Consider the following 20,188-nt stretch of genomic DNA (forward strand, 5'->3'; position numbering starts at 1 on the left):
GAGAGGCCAACCCGCCGATCGGTGGGCCCTGATCGCGGGCCAGGCCACATCGGAGGCCCCCCCCCCCCCCCGGGGTCGGAGCCCCCCCCGGGTCGGAGCCCCCCCCCCCCCCCACAGGCGCCCCCAACCCGGCGCGCAGAGTTCCCGCCGACTGCGACCAGGTGTGGACGGCGTTGACGGGACTCTGCCTTTTCAGAGCGGCTGCTCGGCTGAACCGGGCCGGAGAATCGGCGGCCCGGCCACGTACAGCGGCCCGGGACCGGCGCCGCGCCAAACATGCCGGCGCCAGTGGCGGCGATTCTCCGCTCCAGTTGCGGCCCGGTTGCGGGGATTCTTTAGGGCTGGGAGAATCCCGCCCCTGGCCCCGGGCTGGGAGAATCCCGCCCCGGGCTGGGAGAATCCCTCCCCCAGCCCCGGGCTGGGAGGATCCCGCCCCGGGCTGGGAGAATCCCACCTCTGTACACATCCAATTCCGATCCCTCATTTTAACCTTTTAGCCGATTGGTGGCTATGCCTTCAGCTGTCTGGGTCCAAACCGTTGGGATTTCCTTGCTACGCCCTCTACTTCCCTCACTTTCCCCGTTCAAGATGTTTAAAACCCACCCCTTTGACCAGGTTTCCACCATCTTCTCTAATATTGCCATTTGTGACTTGGTGTTCTACTTGTTTTATAATGCCCCTGTGAAGTGCCTTGGGCATTTTATTATATACATGTACTTTTAAATTTTTTCCAATTAAGGGGCAATTTAGGGTGGCCAAACCACCTACCCTGCACATCTTTGGGTTGTGGGGGTGAAACCCACGCAAACACGGGGAGAATGTGCAAACTCCACACGGACAGTGACCCGGGGCTGGAATTGAACCTAGGTCCTTATCGCGGTGAAGCATCAGTGCTAACCACTGCACCACCATGCCCCTGTCGTGTTATTCACCCTGGGGTAACACAGACTGCAACTGGATGCAGTTAGACTGGAAAGCCGAGACCAAACTTAGACGTTGGCTCAATACGATTTATTGAACTTCTGTAACAAGGCACACAGCTTGCTGTGGGTTAACACTCTACTACTCTTAGTGTGCTAACTCTAACTAACTAGACCAGACTAGCCCTGAGCCACGTGTAGAAGGTGCTAACTGATATATACACCCTGACTGTCACGACTGTTGTCACCAGTGGAAAGAGGAGGAGTGCTGATGCCTCGTGTGTTTTGTAGTAGGAAGCCCCCCTCGAGTGTTCTGTCTAGTGATTGGTTCTGTTCTGTCCTGTGTGTTGATTGGCTAACCTGGGTGTCTATCACTGCCTGTTTTTACCTCATGATGTGCATAGGTGCATATTATGACACCACCCACTCTATTACATTAAAGGTGTTTTATAAACAAACATTTTGGTTGTGGTATTTACCTGAAGAATATTGTTGCGCTCGCATAGTTCTGAGCTTGAGTCACGATTCCTTGCCTTAGGTCATCAGCTACTTGTTTGGGTAGCATACCTAAAAGAGGAACAAATATCTTACATGCGTGCAAAACCTAAATGGAAACATAGTGAAATCTGTCAGCAATTTTGTGTTTGTTGAAACCACAACGAGTAATCATTGTTCTATTAGATTGTTGGAATGCGGGTGTGTTTTGTTGACGGTGTTGCCGTTTTGGGACTCACTGTAAAGCAGGCGGTCCGTTTTCTGTTTCTCGTGAACCAGGTCTTGTGTCCTCTCAGCGACCAGAGTTTCCAGGTGTTTGCTGTACTTTTCCATCTTAACACAGACATCCATCAGTTACCGAACTAACCAGTCATGTAACAGAATCTGGGTGAGTCCTGACTTCTTCATATCAGCACAGTCAGGAATAAACATTGCCAACCTCAACTTCGGGGCCAGGTGTGCTGACCCCGATTTAGCAACAGGTTTGGACCCAAGGTCAAATCATTTTTATTTCTTTTTTTGCAAACCTACTTGGACCAATATCCACCATTGTCATTTACATATCTGTGAATGGTGCAGGGCCAAGGGGAAAACTGGGAGCCGAACCAGCCAATAACTGCCAAAGACCCTGCCGTTTAACAGACGCCTACTTACTGGCAGTGGCCACACATAATTCCCACTGGAAAACCTGCCCGCTGACAGCCAGAGGATCTGCCCACATTCCACTGGATACTCCGCCCACTTACAGCCAGAGGGCCCGCCCACCTCCAGATGGATGCTCCGCCCACTTACAGCCAGAGGGCCCGCCCACCTCCAGATGGATGCTCCGCCCACTTACTGCCAGATGGCCCGCCCACATTGCACACACCTTTTTTATTGGAACCGTCTTTAATTTAGAGAGACACTGCTGCAAGAGGCAGTTTGCTGTTCCCTCGAGATCCTTCCATCTCTCTGGAAGTCAAGCCAGCAAATGAGGAGTGATTATTATTTCTCCGGAGAGCACACAAGTTCAGATCTGGTGGCAATTCCAATTCCAGTGGTGGAGATGCGGTTTGCTGCTCTTTCTACTGAAAGTAATCATTCAGTCACTCGTTGGGGTTTTGAATTGTTTGATGCCTATTTAATTTTATGCTTTGGATGAGGGAGCGTGCCTGTACACACTTACCCAGGGAAAAGCAAGTACCTGGCACATTGAATCCAACTGCACAGATGGTGGCCATTCAGCCCATTGCTCTGTGCCAGCTCTGTGAAAGGGCTAAACAATTATAATCTTTTTTTTAAAATAATCTTTATTGTCACAAGAAGGCTTACATTGAACACTTGCAAAGAAGCTACTGCGAAAATCCCCGAGCCGCCACATTCCGGCACTTGTTCATTACACAGATCGAGAATTCAGAATGTCCAATTCACCTAACAAGCACGTGTTTCGGGACTTGCGGGAGGAAAGCGGAGCACCCGGAGGAAACCCACTCAGACACGGGGAGAATGTGCAGACTCCGCACAGACAGTGACCCAAGCCGGGAATCGAACCTGGGACCTTGGCGCTGTGAAGCCACAGTGCTAACCACTGTGTTACCATGTAGCCCATGTTGCACCCCCTGGCTCTTTCCTTTTTATTTATCCGGTTCCACTTTTCAATTATTACTATTTTAACATTTTATTTGAATCAGCAGCCAGCTCCCTTACAGACAATGTTCATTTGTCATGCCAGCTTGCAGTTTTAACACATTCCTCCTCCTTTGCCCTTTGGTTGTTCTGCCAATTCCTTGGCATTGATCCTTCTCCCAGTGGGTACTGTTTCTCTCTATCTATTCCCCGGCATTGATCCTTCTCCCAGTGGGTACCGTTTCTCTCTATCTATTCCCTGGCATTGATCCTTCTCCCAGTGGGTACCGTTTCTCTCTATCTACTCTACCTAATTGTGAACACCCCCACTAAATCTCCTCTTAACCTTCCCTGTCCTAATGGAGACAATCCCAGCTTCTCCAATCTTTCCATTCCTTTGCTTAGATGCAGCTCTTGGTCAATTGCCCAAGTTGACGCACAACTACCTCAGGCTCAGAATTCCAACGGGATACCTTGCAGACTCCACTGTCTGCCAAGTGGATTGCACCCGAGTGTCATAGTTTCATAGAATTTACACTGCAGAAAGAGGCCATTCGGCCCATCGAGTCTGCACCGGCCCTTGGAAAGAGCACCCTACTTAAGCCCACCCCTCCATCCTATCCCCGTAACGTAGTAACCCCACCTAACCTTTTTTTGACACTAAGGAGCAATTTATCATGGCCAATCCACCTAACCCGCACATCTTTAGATTGTGGGCGGAAACCAGAGCACCCGGAGGAAACCCACGCACACACGGGGAGGATGTGCAGACTCCACACAGACAGTGACCCAAGCCGAGAATCGAACCTGGAGCCCTGGAGCTGTGAAGCAACAGTGCTAACCTCTGTGCCACCGTGCCGCCCAGTGTCTGAGGGAGACTGGTGTATATTATAGAATGACAGAACTTAGAACGGAGCAATTCAGTCCGTCACGTCTGCGCTGGGTCCTTGATGAGAAGCCCTCTTCCACTTTTTGAGAGCAGTTTAGAATAATGGTCCAACCTTACATGAGCAAAAAGGCAAGGTGACCAATCACCTTAACTCCATTCCAGAATTCAGGAGAAATCTTTCCAGCGAATGGCGAGAAAGTGGAATTCACTCCCACAGGCGAGTGGTATGGGATGGTAAAGGGATGCTGGATGAGGATATGAGAGAGAAAGGGATTGGAGGGTCGGGTGAGGTGAAGAGGGGTGGGAGGAGGCTCAAGTGGAGCATAAATACCAGCATAGACCAGTGGGGCCAAATGGCCTCCTTCTGTGCTGCATATTCCATACAGCTAAATAAAAAAATACTCTATGTAACATTTAACTTTGGATTTTGTAGAAGCTGGGAAGATACTGGCACATGCTGTGATTATACTGTTTTAAATAACAGATAGTTAAATTCAAATTTGCCAACAGTACCAGGGTCATCATCATGTCCACCGGGCTGACTTTATTGGGGTTAATTTTATACAGGTATTTCTTCACTTGTTCAAAGGTGGGTCGATTGGTTGATATCTTCGCCTGGCATTTCCTAATCAGCTGGGGGCAAAAGGAGAAATTTGTTAAAAAAGAAGAGGTTTTACTCACAAAGTTATTGATCAATTATTTGCTGGGAAGTTGATTTTTTTGTCTGTGACCATGACGTCCTTACCATGACGTATTCGGTTGGGCAAGGACAGGCATTTTCCGATTTCCCACTTATTAATTCTGGTAGAGGTGGGCACCGGCCACACTCGGTAGAATTTCCATCTTCCTTCTGCAGTGCGACATAAGGATACGTGTTAAGCTTTCTCGTTTGATTGAAAGCCGCATCACAATTTTCTCGGTGTCATGGAATCACAGGATCCCGAAAGTGCAGAAGGAGGCCATTCGGCCCATCGAGTCTGCACCGACCCTCCGAATGAGCACCTCACCCAGGTCCACTCCGCCCACCCCACCCTATATCCGTAATCTAACCTGCACATCCCTGGACACTAAGAGACAATTTAGCATGGCCAGTCCACCTAACCTGCACACCTTTGGACTGTGGGAGGACCTGGAGGAAACTCAGGCAGACACAGGGAGAACGGACAAACTACACACAGGCAGATAGTCCCACCCTCCCCTGCTTGCCCCCCACAGCCCTGGAAATGTTTTCTCTTCAAATATTTTTTTCTGTTTTGCTCTGAATATTACTATTGGATCTTACTATTGAATATTCATAGATCATAGAATTTACAGTGCAGAAGGAGGCCATTCGGCCCATCGAGTCTGCACCGGCTCCTGGAAAGAGCACCCTACCCAAGGTTAACACCTCCACCCTATCCCCATAACCCAGTAACCCCACCCAACACTAAGGGCATTTTGGACACTAAGGGCAATTTATCATGGCCAATCCACCTAACCTGCACATCTTTGGACTGTGGGAGGAAACCGGAGCACCCAGAGGAAACCCACGCACACACGGGTAGGATGTGCAGACTCCGCACAGACAGTGACCCAAGCCTGAATTGAACCTGGGACCCTGGAGCTGTGAAGCAATTGTGCTATCCACAATTCTACCGTGCTGGGTCTAGACAAAAACTCTCATTTTGGTTCAGATCTCGGACTAGAACCCACCTATTTGCATTTGGTTAAACGTTAAGGCAATGTTACTGCACCACAGGAGTGATAACACTGACCAGTAAACAGCTTTGATATGAAGACAAACTTTAATTTGAACACAGCATTAAGCACATTAGCAACAAAGAAATAGCTTTACAGTTAACAGGTACAACATCTTTACTTGCTTCCTGAAACCTGCCTCTATGTTCCAATTAAGCAACCCATATATTTCAAATACCACTTATGCATAAAGTTAACAATCAGGTTTAACTTCTTTATCTTGGTGCAGAGTGCTTGGAGAGAGAAACCTTTTCTTAGGACTAAGCTGAAAACCTTCTGCTCAGCTCAGAGTCCTGGAAGCAACTCCTTTGTCCTACCCACCTGGCCCCTCCCATTGGTTACATCAGCAGCACTCAACGCACATGACATACTTTTGTCTTTTGTTACAAAACAAGCCTCAATTTGTTTAGCCAGGCTCAAACGGTCACAACATTACATTGGTTCTCTGCAAAAATCACTGATGACCTTCTTTTAATCACAGCTCGAACAGGCATACTGTCTGTAAGTATATAAACCGAGGTTTCAAAAACATTGCTGCAAAAATACAAACTAAAAAATGTGTCCAATTCTGGTCACAGCACCACCAGAAGGAAGTGAAGGCTTTGGTGAAAGTACAGAAAAGGTTTACCAGGATGTTGTCTAGTATGGGCAGCACGGTAGCATTGTGGATAGCATAATTGCTTCACAGCTCCAGGGTCCCAGGTTCGATTCCGGCTTGGGTCACTGTTTGTGCGGAGTCTGCACATCCTCCCTGTGTGTGCGTGGGTTTCCTCCGGGTGCTCCGGTTTCCTCCCACAGTCCAAAGATGTGCGTGTTAGGTGCATTGGCCATGATAAATTGCCCTTAGTGTCCAACATTACCCTTAGTGTTAGGTGGGGTTACTGGGTTATGGGGATAGGGTGGAGGTGTTGACTTTGAGTAGGGTGCTCTTTCCAAGAGCCAGTGCAGAGTCGATGGGCCGAATGGCCTCCTTCTGCACTGTAAATTCTATCTATGGAGGGTATCAGCTATGAGGACAGTTTTGAATAAACTGGGATGGTTCTCCCTAGAGAGATGAAGGCCAGGGGGTAACCTGATAGAAGTTTATAAAATTATTAGGGGTATAGATGGGGTGACCAGTTGGAGGCTTTTTCCCAGGGCGGAATTGAAAATCACAAGGGGGCACAAGGTCAAGGTGAGGGGGGGGGGGGGGAAGGTTCAGTGGAGAAGTGCAGGAGAGGCTTTTTACACAGAGGGTGGTGGTGGCCTGGAATGCACTGCCAAGTGGTTGAGGCAGATACGTTAGCGATCTTATCTGGATAGGCACATGATCAGACGGGGTATAGACGGATACAGGCGGTTGGTCTTGATGGGACCTGTATTGTTCTCCATTCCTTATAACAATTTCTTATATTTATCACAGTATTGCTGTTGAATTTTGCTACAGAATCTGCTTCCACAACCCTTTCTGAATAACTACAGAAAATGGTCTAAAACTATTCTGCATATGGTGGGGAAAGTGGTTTCCTCAAGATGGTACTGCTGAAGAGAGACAAGGACAATAGTCCAGTATTGAGGGCCGTACTACACGTGGTTTTCATACTGCAACAGTATTGCATTGGGCTAAAGAGGATAACAAAAGAAAACTGAACAACAACCGAAGGTGTGGCAAAGGCACGGCAGTTGTAGGAACATGTGGCCTGGTTGGGGCAGTTCAGGATGATATCAGGAAACACTTCTTCACACAGAGGGTCCCAGATATCTGGAACTCTTTCCCACAGGAAATAAAAAGGACCTGTGGCCAATAGAAAATGTCAAAACTGTGATTAACGGATTTTATCTTTCAGACCAAGGTTTACGGAACAAAAGTGGGTCGGCTACAGAGTTAGGCTAAAGAGCAGCCATGATGTTAAGTTGAAAGATAGAACAAGCTGGTGGGGCAGAATGGCCTCTTCTCCTTCCTATGTTCAGAACAGAAATACGATTATGGAGCCGGTTAGCGCAGGGTTTGGATCAAAGGATCGGCCTGGATTCCACTTCACGTTTTGAATTAAACTTACCGGCACAAGGTCGCTTCTGGTTGCAATTTCTAGTAGAATGATGCCATAGCTGTAAGAATCACAAAATCTTTCTTTAATACCCATTTCCAGAAAAGATAGGTGCCGAGACGAAACCTCAGTCCCAGGCATAAAACTCTAATCATCTCCATTTTACTTCAGTATCACACATGCTTCAATATATTTATTTAAATCTTTTCCCCCTCGCTCCGATGGTACTTCACTGACACGAGTTTGACACAGGTGACTGAGCAAGGCTGGCACTTCTGGGAGGGCGTGGGCTAGATTTTCATGTTGGTTTACAAGGTCTACCTCTGTTCTCTGGGATTTTGGCTCAGTTCTCCAACATTGTTTTTATGCCCCTTATCCCTCAACCCAACCGTCACATAGCCCCATGCCCCCTCACCCCACATCCACCCGCAATATCCCTCATAATCTACCCCCCCCCCCCCCCCCCCCCCCCCCCGTCACCAGTATGATATTTTTGTGGTCAAATTTTATTCAGAGGCAAGAGCGTTAACCTACTGAGCCACAGTTTAAATGACACTCATTGGTTTTATTCTCCAAGTTACCTGTATACATCTGTCGTAAAGGTGGGGTCAAAATGTGGCATCATTTGGGCCTCAGGAGGCAAGTACACTTGGAGCAACCGCTGATGGTACAGTGTAGGGGGCTCTGCAAAGTCTTCCTTCCTGTAGGTTGGCAAGCAGAAATCTGGTGGGGAACACAAGATGCAGGACACGGATTTAAGGCGATTGAAAGAACAACCAGAGAGGGAGATGCGGAGAATTTGTTTTAATTTGTGATCCGAAATGAAAGGGCAGTAGAAGCAGATTCAATGGTAACTTTCAAAAGAGAATTGGATAAACATTGAAAAGGACACATGTTATAGGTCAATGGGGAAGAGCAGTGGTCAACGGGGAAGAGCAGTGGCGAGCGGAACTAAACCGGCACAGCGGCACTGTGGTTAGCACTGCTGCCTCAGCACCTAGGACCCGGGTTCAATTCCGACCTTGGTGACTGTGTGGAGTATGCACGTTCTCCCCGTGACTGCTCCGGTTCCCGCCCACAGTCCAAAGATGTGCAGGTTAGGTGGGGTTACTGGGGGAGGATGCGTAGGTAGGGTGCTCTTTCAGAGGGTCAGCACAGACCCGATGGACTGAAAGGCTTCTTTCTGCACTGTAGGGATTCTATAATTAATTGGGGAGCTGTTTTAAAGAGCCAGCACATAGACAATGGGCTGAACAATTTCCTTCTGTGACATACGATTCTATGATGAGAGTCTTTGGCCAGCTGGCTGCGTGCTGACATTAGACACTGCCATTCCTCACCTGTAAGTTTGCAAACCCAACGGTCATCAATCACTGTATTGGTGGATTTTAACTTGCCATGGTACATTTTATGCTGGTGAAGGTAAGCCATTCCCCTGGCGATGTCAGTGGCAAAGGAAAATCTGTGGTGAAACCACAAAGGGTTAACCAACATTTGCCAGAAAAGCCACACAAGACTGAAATACAATTGTATCATTTAAAATTGGGCCAAATCGTCAATGTTAAGTTCAATTCAAAGGGTTATCATCGTCATTACAGAGTATCCTTGCCAAAATAATTTTGGTTTCTTAAAAAAACGACAACATTTTGACCTGATTTTCTTGTCAAAGTAATAGTGAGGCTAATGGTGCATTTTATTTTGATCGACATTGTGGTGATATGCATCACTGTAAATACACAAGGGGTTACTGGAAATACACGTAGACTAGATAGACACTAGAGGGAGCACCAGAGACATGACACACAGACATTCAACCAATAGGCCAGTAAGATAGGACAAGACCAATGGGCATTCACAATACACACAGAGGTGACACTACCACAGGAGGGCATTACACCAACCCATATATAAAGGACACAACACACATGATCTTCCTCTTTCCAGTGGAGACACTTAGTGAGTACAGAGAGGGTTGATTGAACACATCACACCCACCACGTGGATTGTAGCAGACTGGTTCGTCAGTCTGAGTAGCTATAGAAGGATTTACAGGAGAATCGAATCCAATTAGGAGAATCGTTAACAGTTTAATAAACGTGTTAAAGCTATCTCCAAGTCTGAACCTTCCTTTGTCAGAGAGCACATCAAGGAAGCAGCTTATGCTACGTCAAGAGCATAACAAAACATGGTACCAAGGAGTGACCTGTTTAAATCCATATAGTTACAACTCAGCAAACAGTGACAACCAGCAACAGCACCCAGGCAAGATGATGTTCGAGATTCTGGTTCCACAGCAGCTCAGGTACCAAGACAATCTCAGTGAAAACTGGCGTTGGTTCAGGCAGAGATTCGAGATCTTCCTGGTAGCCTCCGACTGAGATGGCGCGGCGGATGCAGAGAAAATAAAACTTCTACTTACTATCGCGGGTCCAGCAGCAGCTGAAATCTTCCAGACCTTCAAATACTCAAAGGGGCAAAACAAGAGCGGCTTCCAGGCAGTCCTGGACAAATTCCAAGAATTCTGCGAGAGTCATACAAAAAAAAAATCGGTAAAAGAGGCGCCAAAATTCACCACGAGGTAGGCTTGCAGCAACAAACGGCAGTTTTGATTTGCGGCCATCTTGGAAAAGGTGCTGCACATGTGCAGTTGTGCGAAGAGCGCACAGAACGGGAAGATCCGTCTGTACATGCGCGAGAAGCCGCGCATGCGCAATTGCGAAAAAGGCCCCAAGTAAAGGAACAGCAATCTGCGCATGTGCAATCGCTTCCTACGCTCTACGTCACACACTTTGTGACGTCAGAGGCCCTGGACCACGCCCACTTAAAGGGGAAATGTCCCCAAACACGAAAAAAAGTTTTAAAGCTGTAAAACCAGTTTCTTTCACCCGAAACGACAGTACAATGCCTGAAATTCGACCACTGGCTGAATGTAACCTCCGCAGAACCCTGCAACAAGCAGTAAGCACCACCCTAGAAAATTATATGGTCTTGGAAGGCAACGACTCAGACGAAGATTTCACCTTGGGAGGTGGCTACCTCAGTACCAATCCGGACCGCAACTAGACGTGTTGTACATTGAAGAACTCGACACCGAGTTCTTCGGATTGGGGAATCCTCAGCCCAGCATATATGACATCCCGATTCGTGAGTGCAGGATTATGCTGCGGCCTGACACCCAGAGACAGAGAGCGGCACAAACCCACAGAGAGCGGCCTGCTGCCACACAGAGAGCGGCCTGCTGCCACACAGAGAGCGGCCTGCTGCCACACAGAGAGCGGCCTGCTGCCACACAGAGAGCGGCCTGCTGCCACACAGAGAGCGGCCTGCTGCCACACAGAGAGCGGCCTGCTGCCACACAGAGAGCGGCCTGCTGCCACACAGAGAGCGGCCTGCTGCCACACAGAGAGTGGTCCATGCACCGCGAAGGGTCCCCGACTCCACACAAAAGCGATGAAAGACTCCACAGCAAGACCAATGCACAATTCCACACAGGGAACGCTGCAAGACTCCACAGAGGGAGTGACACAAGCCTCCACAGTGAGCTCATGGACAGACTCCACGATTGAAGGAACGCAAGACCTTGCATGAACAAGACCATGAGGGTCTAGCAACCTCCTCTAAGCAACCAGCAGCAGATGATGCAAGTCTGCCACGCTCAAGTGAACAACAGCAAGACTATGACAGTCTGCCATGCTCAAGTGCACAGCAAGAAGACTCTGACAGTACACCACGCTCGAGTGAACAACAAAGCGACTATGACAGTCCACCCAGATTGAGCCACAAGAAGACTCTGACAGTCTACCCAGCTCAAGTGAATGACAAGAACACACTGAGGCTCTACCCACTGTATGTGCGACCAGTGAAGACGGCATCCCACTTCCCATACAAGATGTGCAAGGTGAAAGACCTCAGCTAGTGTGTACAGAGGCACTCGACAATCACAGTGAGACTACTGGTGACTCCGGTGACACCACGTTACTTCAAACCTCATTCGCTCGAGCCTCTCCACAAGCAAAAGAATTCCTGATTGTTTTGACTCCGGATGTGGAGCATCAAGAAACCTCAGAAGATTCAAGTGAGCCTGCAACGTCTCCGGATGGGGAGCGTCAAGAAACCAAAGCTGATTCAGGTGAACCAGAAAGGGCTCCAGACAGGGAGCATCGTAAAGCCAAAGCTGATTCAAGTAAGCCGGACATGACTCCAGACGGGGAGCGCCGCAAACTCAGTGACGGCCGCTCAAGGAAACAGCAGATGCCACAAATCACGCTGACACGGGTAACTGTGTGAAGGACTCGTATTATCCACAGAGTGTGGTCCTTGAGCGCAGCAAACACGACAACACAACCAACCAACACAACAACAACATCAAAGACAATAACAAGAAGCGTACCAAAGGCAACAATGGACAAAGACAACAACAGTGGAACTACGACTGGTACAACATGGTATGACTCTGCAAATGAGGGACACTGTTACTGCTCAGCTCAGTACAATGACATACCATGGCAGGACGACACAGATTGCATACATCACCACCACAAGCATCGGAAGAAAAAAAGACACTAAATCAGACAATGAAGTGATTTGACCACTTCTTGGTTCTTTACGCACAGGGACACTGATGGCATTTACAAAGCAATGCCACCATCAACATCACCACCTCACCAACCCAACAAGAAAGACACTCAACCATAATAATTAATGAATTTTGGACTCAATCATATGATTTGGACTTATTGTTTAATGATCACTGTTATCATAACTTGTACATAGCATCACTTATCTACCTGTTTTTGTTCAATTTTCTTTAACACTGTACAGAAAATATGTAACACAAAAAAGGGAGATGTGGTGATATGCATCACTGTAAATACACAAGGGGTTAATGTAAATACACGTAGACTAGATAGACACTAGGGGGAGCACCAGAAACATGACACAGACATTCAACCAATAGGCCAGTAAGATAGGACACGACCAATGGGCATTCAAGACATACACAGAGGTGACACCACCACAGGGGGGGGGGGGCATTACACCAACCCATATATAAGGTCACAGCAAACATGATCTTCCTCTTTCCAGTGGAGACACTTAGTGAGTACAGACAGGGTTGATTTGAAACACATCACACCCACCACGTGGATTGTAGCACACTGGTTCATCAGTCTGAGTAGCTACAGAAGGATTAACGGGAGAGTTGAATCCAAGTAGGAGAATCGTTAACAGTTTAATAAACGTGTTAAAGCTATCTCCAAGTCTGAACCTTCCTTTGTCAGAGTACACATCAAGGAAGCAGCTTATGCTACGTCAAGAGCATAACAAAATAGACATAGTGGCACAGTGGTTAGCACTGCTGTCTCATAGCGCCAGGGGCCCGGGTTCGATTCCGGCTCATTGTCTGCATGGAGTCTGCACATTCTCCCCATCTCTGCCTGGGTTTCCTCCGGGTGCTCCGGTTTCCTTCCACAGCCCAAAGATTTTCAGGTTAGGTGGATTAACCATGCTAAATTGCCCCTTAGTGTCCAAAGATTTGCAGGTTAGGTGAGGTTACGGGAATAGGGGAGTGGGATTGGGGAGGGCGCTCTTTCAGAGGGTCGGTGCAGACTCGATGGGCTGAGTGGCCTCTTTCTGCACTGTAGGGATTCTGTGATTCTCTGATGTGAAAATGGTGCAGCAACATCAGGCAAGGGACAGTTAATCACAGGTAAGCTCAGAAACCTAAATGTTGCTGTCCGAATTGCAACACTTTGCTGTTAGCTTCACAAAACCAGCAGCCTGGACTTTGCGCCTGTTGGGCACGAGCATTTAGAGGGCCCAGAAGCTGATGCAAAACGCGCCTCTGGCTGTGATCTGCCCCAGAATGCGATTTTGCACTAGCTGGCTAATTGCCAGGCAGCCAGCATCAAACCCGCCCTGGGAAAGGCGCACTGCTGCCGACAGGCGCGGGAAGAAGGTGGGCACTGAGATAAGGGATGGAATGGGCGGACGCTTCTAATTGGGCGCCCTCAAGGTGGACAGCTGCTGGGGAGCTGTCTCAGGGAACTTCAAATTAAACTACTCCGGGAGTGACAGCCTTCCTTCTGTGTTCAGGTCTCTGGAGTGGGACTTCACCCAAGAACAACCTTCTGGTCCAAGAATCGAAGCAGCTTAATTGATCAATAGAATCAACCAGTTTACAGTAGGGACTCGGGACTTCATTTGGAAATGAACTCTGTCCAGTTCCATTAGTACAGAATACATTTTCTCACACCTGTGGGTCTTCCAAGGTATTAGTTGGGGATAACTTGCTTCTAATGACAGGAACCATCAAACCATATTATGCACACCTGACAGCAGAACTCGGAAAACTTCAATCCCCAGACATATTTTAAAAATGTTATTTCTGTCCTGACATTTAATCCCGCCCTGGATCGAGATAGTAGCTAAATGCCCGTCTGGCCAATCAGCCTGCCTGCCGACCATAAAAGCAGGTGGACCGTGTAAGACAGGCTATCAATTGGCTCTTTAATGGGTTTAATTGTCGCTTGACTATCTTCTCTGCAAATGCAAATCGCTTATTGTCACAAGTAGGCTTCAAATGAAGTGAAAAGCCCCTAGTCGCCACATTCCGGCGCCTGTTCGGGCAGGCTGGCTCTCGCGTGAGGCGCGCATCCACCAGAGCAACGTAAAATCTGGCCAGGATCCCGTTTGCTGACTCACCGTTGACATGCAGCGAGTTCCACGAATTTGCATTGTTTACAAAACGAAACCCACATCAAAATAAAAACCTTGTCAACCCCAGACTAAGTCCTGTGTTAATAACCTGTTCAGAATCAATTCCTTACAAAAACGCCTCTCAGGCACTGAAAATTTTCCTTTGTAAGTGTGAAGGCTATTTTCTTCAGATTTTAATTGGTTGGTGGAGATTTTCAAACTGTATCTAAAAGTGTTAGAATTTAGCTTTTTCTTTTGCATTCCATCTCTCTTCTCCAATATTCATCTTTTCTTTCCCTCTTTTTATTTCTCTCAAACCAATTTGCCATTTAATTCACCCACTCTAATTTACATTTTCTACACAGCTTTTGTATTGTTTATTTCTCAATCCTGCAATCTCATTTGTTCAGAAGATACCCAGTTTCTGCCACTGTTCACTCAGCTCCTCACTCCGGCATTATTATCAGCTGTGAGTGTGCGTGTTTACCTGTCTGTGTGTGTTTGTGTTTACGTGTGGATAAGGAGCACAGTGGATATGCCTGTCATACATCCCAGGATTAAATATCCAAGTCACATTCATGTGTTGTACGGTTGAGATACAGGAGGATGATCTTCACTCCTGGCATCTCCAGTCAAGAATCATAGCATCGAATCATAGAATCCCTACAGTGCAGAAGAAGGCCATTCGGCCTATCGGGTCTGCACCGACACTCCGAAAGGACACGCTACCTAGGCCCACTCTCCACCTTATCCCTGTAACCCCCACGCATTGACTATGGCCAATCCACCTCACCTGCACATCTTTGGACTGTGGGAGGAAACCGGAGCACCCGGAGGAAACCCACGCAGACACGGGGAGAATGTGCAGACTCCACACAGACAGTCTCCCGAGGCCGGAATTGATCCCAGGTCCCTGGCGGGGTGAGGCAGCAGTGCTAACCACTGTGTCACCATGCCTGATGAGGCAGCAACTTATTAACTAAAACATAACTAGGTGCGGTGGGGTGGGGAGTGCAGTTATAAGGTAGTAGAATCCTCCGCTCTAAACTCTTACCTGAAACCCCAGTTCAATGGAATGTCTTCATTGAGGAGGACATCATTCAAACTACCTTTTGGGCAATACTCGGTTATTATCGCCACATTTGGAACTTCAGTACAACCTCCAATGAACTTGCAGAGGTTTGGATGGTCAAGTTCACTGTCAAATCCAAACAGGCACAGATTAAAAAGTTAACATTAAACTCTGGTGAAAAAAAGTCCTTCATTTCTATAGCGCCTCTCACACACCTCAGGATATCCCAAAGTTGATTACAGCCAATGAAGTGCTGTTGAAGTCACTGTTGCACAGCAAGATCCCACAAGTTGAATTGAGACCAAGATCAGACAGTCTGTTTCTCATGATGTGACCAGAAGGATACTTTTTTGGTCTGGACCCTGGGGTGAACTACAGGTTCCTGCGGTTCAAAGGGTCTTGTGCAGCTTTTGCCAAATGTTCCCAGAATGAGGCAGGCATTTGGGAAACTTCCCTTCCCCCTCATTGTTTTATTTATTTATTTATTTATAAATCTTTTTTTTTTAAATTAAGGGACAATTTAGTGTGGCCAATCCACCAACCTGCACATCTTCAAAATAGGTGGCAGTGGCACCTTTTAAGGCCGTTTGTGAGGGCGGCTGGGTCCTCAGTTTATCATGTCATCCAAAAGAGAATGCAGTGCTACTCCGGAAGTGTCAGACTTGCTTGTACGTTCAGGTCTCTGGAGTGGGACTTCAGCCAAGAACAACCTTTTGGTCCAAGACTTGAAGTGGCTTAATTGATCAACTCATGGTAACTCTGGACTTTGGTTAGAAATGAATTCTGTCCTGCACCATTTTTGCAGAATACATTTTCCCACTCATGTGCATCTTCCACGGCATCACTTGGAGCATGACCTGCTCCTAATATCAGCAACCGTTAAACTACGTTATGCACAATATATGTTGTGTAAGATAATGATGTAAGATAATTATGTAAGATCAAACCTTTCCATCCGCTCTCACTGCATGTTCTGGGTCGCTTTTGTAATGTGTCATTGTGCATGGTCTAGTGTGGGTTTAGGATCACTGGTGGTATTAACAATGAGGTGGAGGGCAGCACGGTGGCGCAGTGGGTTAGCCCTGCTGCCTCACGGCTTGGAGGTCCCAGGTTCGGCCCCGGGTCACTGTTTGTGTGGGGTTTGCACATTCTCCCCGTGTTTGCGTGGGTTTCGCCCCCCCACAACCCAAAGATGTGCAAGCTAGGTGGGTTGGCCACGCTAAATTGTCCCTTAATTGGAAAAAATTAATTGGGTACTCTAAATTTTTAAAAAAACAATGAGGTGGAAGGGTGGCAGGCTGGCGCAGTGGTTAGCACTGAGGACCTGGGTTCGATCCCGGCCCCGGGTCACTGTCCGTGTGGAGTTTTCACATTCTCCCCGTGTCTGTGTGGGTCTCACCCCACAACCCAAAGACATGCAGGTTGGTGGATTGGCCACCCTAAATTGCCCCTTAATTAAAAATTTTTTAAATAAATAAATAAAGATATGAAACAATGAGGTGGAAGAGAAGTTCCCCTAAAGCGTGACTCATTCTGCGAACATTTTGCAAAAGCTGTTCAAGACCCTGTGCTTTGAACCGTTGTGCAGAAACTATTTCCCATGATCAATATTTTAGGGGTTAGCATTGACTAGAAACTGACCTGGACCAAACATATAAATACTGTGGCTGCAAGGGCAGGCCAGAGGCTGGGAATCCTGTGGTGATTGACTCACCTCCTGACTCCCCAAAGCCTATCCACCATCTCCAAGGCACAAGTCAGGAGTGTAATGGAATTCTCTCCACTTGCTTGAATGAGTTCAGCTCCAATAACACTCATGAAGATCGACACTATCCCAGACAAAGCAGCTCACTTGCCTGACACCCATCCACCAACCTACAAGTTCACTCCCTCCACTACCGACGCACAGTGGCAGCCGTGTGTACCATCTACAAGATGCACTGCAGGAACGCAACATGATTTGACAGCATCTTCCAAACCTGCGACTGCTACAAGGTCAGCAGATTCATGAAAACACCACCACCTGGAAGTTCCCCTTCAAGTCACTCATCATCCTGCCTTCAAAATAGAATCATAGAATCCCTACAGTGCAGAAGGAGGCCGTTCGGCCCTTTGAGTCTGCATCGACCCTCCAAAAGAGCACTCGACCCAGGTCCACTGCCCTGCCCACACCACCCTATCCCCTTAACCCCATAACCTAACCTGCACATCCCTGAGCACTAAGGGGAAATTTAGCACAGCCAATCCACCTAACCTGCACATCTTTGGACTGTGGGAGGAAACCGGAGCGCCCGGAGGAAACCCACGCACACACGGGGAGAACGTGCAGACTCCGCACAGACAGTGACCCAAGGCCGGAATTGAACCTGGGACCCTGGTGCTGTGAGGCAGCAGTGCTAACCACATATATAATATATAAAATATATAAATATTTTGAATATATATTGTAAATATATGAGCATTCATTCACTGTCGATGGGTCAAAATCCAGGAACCCCCTCGCTAACAGCACTATGGGTGTACCTACACCACACGACTGCAGCGGTTTAAGAAGGCACCTCATCACCACCTTCTCAAGGGCAACTAGGGATGGACAACAAATGCTGGCCTAGCTAGCGACGCCCACATCCCGTGAAAAATTAAAGAAAACAATGAAAAGGTCGGGTAGCAATTTATGTTTAGGAAATTTTGCCAAATGTCTCTCGACCTCTGGTGCCTTCCTGTGACCATCCTGCAGGAGTTAGAGAGTCCCATTGGCAGACGTGGAGCTGTGAGGCCTAGCTGGGTGATCAGCCTGAACCACCAGTGAGCTTGTGCTTTACAACAGACCTTTGGCCAGGAAACCACATGGTTCACCTTCATGAACAGGTGCAGCACAGCTAAATTGCAAGGGTTTCTGTGGGTCAGGATGAAGCAGATGGTGCGAATGGCCTCTTTTCATATTCACGTAGCAAGCTGACTGGAGCCAAAACAATTATAACACCGCACCAGTTAAAGAAAGATCCCATTTACCGCCCGTGACTCACCGCACAAGTTTCACCTCTTTGCGAATGGCTTTCGAAAGGCTAAAAGTTCTTTTCTTCATTTTCTTAATGGCAACAGTACGACCATCACTGCAACGACAAAGAGAATTGAGAGTGGTGCGTTTTGAAATTTTATCATCAAGGATTACTAAAAATAATTACAGATCATCAATTCAACCAAATGGATTCACAGCGACGCATCTATTTAGTACAATGTTTACAGCATATAAAGCACAGAGGGGAAGGAGTGGGGTAGGGGAGCAAATTCCTAGACAAGCAACTGCAATGTGCGCACATGACTTCAGCAGTGGAGCAGTAAGCGGGCACTATATAAATGCTTGTTGTTATATTTATCCTTTGTTATATCACAACGACAGCAGCTGCCATTTATATAGCGCCTATGATGAGAGGAACTGATTTAACGTTTCGGGATGATGACCTTTCATCAGAACATGGGCGGCATGGTAGCTTAGTGGTTAGCACTGTTGCTTCACAGCGCCAGGGACCCAGGTTCGATTCCCGGCTTGGGTCACTGTCTGTGTGGAGTCTGCATGTTCTCCCAGTGTCTGCGTGGGTTTCCTCCGGGTTCTCCGGTTTCCTCCCACAAGTCCCGAAAGACGTGCTTGTTAGGTGAATTGGACATTCTGAATTCTCCCTCAGTGTACCCGAACAGGCGCCGGAGTGTGGCGACTAGGGGATTTTCACAGTACCTTCATTGCAGTGTTAATGTAAGCCTACTTGTGACAATAATAATTATAACTAGAAAAAATGAAAGATCTATCAGGTACTAACAGGACGACCCGAGAACAAGGAGGCGGGGGAGAACAAAAGAGAAGGGGCTGGATTCTCCGTCCCGCCGTGCCACATTTCTGTTTCAGCATGCTGGCAGGATGCTCCATTGTGCCAGCTGGTCAATGGGGTTTCCCTTTGTGGGGCACCGTCAGGAAATCTCCGGGCCCTGGCAAAAGGGCCAGCCGGCAGAGAATCCAGCCCAGGGTCTGTGAATGTGTGGCAGGCAGGAGGGGGGACGGGGCGGTTGAATAACAAAGGGGCTGATGGTACAAGTCAAAAGGGGATGGTAATGGGACAAGTGAAAAAATAAAAGATGGGTCTGGAGGAGGTGTTAATGGCAACAATGGAATCGCCACCAACTGCGGTCTGAAAAAATGGTCTGACCCGAGATTGCTGAACTCAATGGTGTGGTTGTAAAAGAGTCTAATCAAAAGGTCAGGTGGTGTTCCTCGAGTTTATGTTGAACTTCACTAAATCAGTACAGGAGGCCGAGGACAGAGAGGTCAGAGTGGGAGTGAGGCAGAGAATTAAAACGACAGGTGGCGGAAACTCACAGTCAGGCTCGTGGACTGAACAGACATATCCCGCAAAGTGGTCGCTCCATCCACCATTGGTCTCCTGTGCCAATGTACAGGAGAACACATTGTGAGCGGAGTACACCCTATACTAACAGAAAGGAGTACAAGTAAATCACTACTTCACTTGGGAGGAATGTTTTGGGCCCTGGAAAGGGGGGGGGGGGGGGGGGGTGTTGTTGGAGATGACAACATTGCTGCTACATACTGAGAATCTCCATTACATTGCTGTCCAATTCACTGCCTGCTGAGTGGAACAGAGATTGTTCGATCTCTCTGCCCGGTCAGTGGTGAGCAGCCTTGCTTTGCTGCTGACTGCAAAATTCAGGATAAATATTTGCATCTCTATCACGCCTT

The 20,188-nt window shown here is 47.8% G+C and overlaps 1 protein-coding gene across 2 annotated transcripts in view; it reads right to left on the reverse strand.

Annotated features, from left to right (window-relative positions):
• Positions 1–20,188, reverse strand: part of LOC119970106 (atrial natriuretic peptide receptor 1) — a 75,948-nt gene that overhangs the window by 20,325 nt on the left and 35,435 nt on the right. For both annotated transcript variants that reach the window (XM_038804127.1, XM_038804128.1), the window contains exons 10-18: positions 18,468–18,554; positions 15,424–15,567; positions 9,014–9,135; positions 8,255–8,396; positions 7,686–7,734; positions 4,655–4,759; positions 4,423–4,542; positions 1,655–1,748; positions 1,400–1,487 (exon numbers count right to left, since the gene is read on the reverse strand). In XM_038804127.1, coding sequence (XP_038660055.1) covers positions 1,400–1,487; positions 1,655–1,748; positions 4,423–4,542; positions 4,655–4,759; positions 7,686–7,734; positions 8,255–8,396; positions 9,014–9,135; positions 15,424–15,567; positions 18,468–18,554 — 951 coding nt within the window. The remainder of the gene's footprint in view (positions 1–1,399; positions 1,488–1,654; positions 1,749–4,422; positions 4,543–4,654; positions 4,760–7,685; positions 7,735–8,254; positions 8,397–9,013; positions 9,136–15,423; positions 15,568–18,467; positions 18,555–20,188) is intronic.

Source organism: Scyliorhinus canicula, chromosome 8, assembly GCF_902713615.1.
Source record: "Scyliorhinus canicula chromosome 8, sScyCan1.1, whole genome shotgun sequence".
Lineage (NCBI taxonomy): Eukaryota > Metazoa > Chordata > Chondrichthyes > Carcharhiniformes > Scyliorhinidae > Scyliorhinus > Scyliorhinus canicula.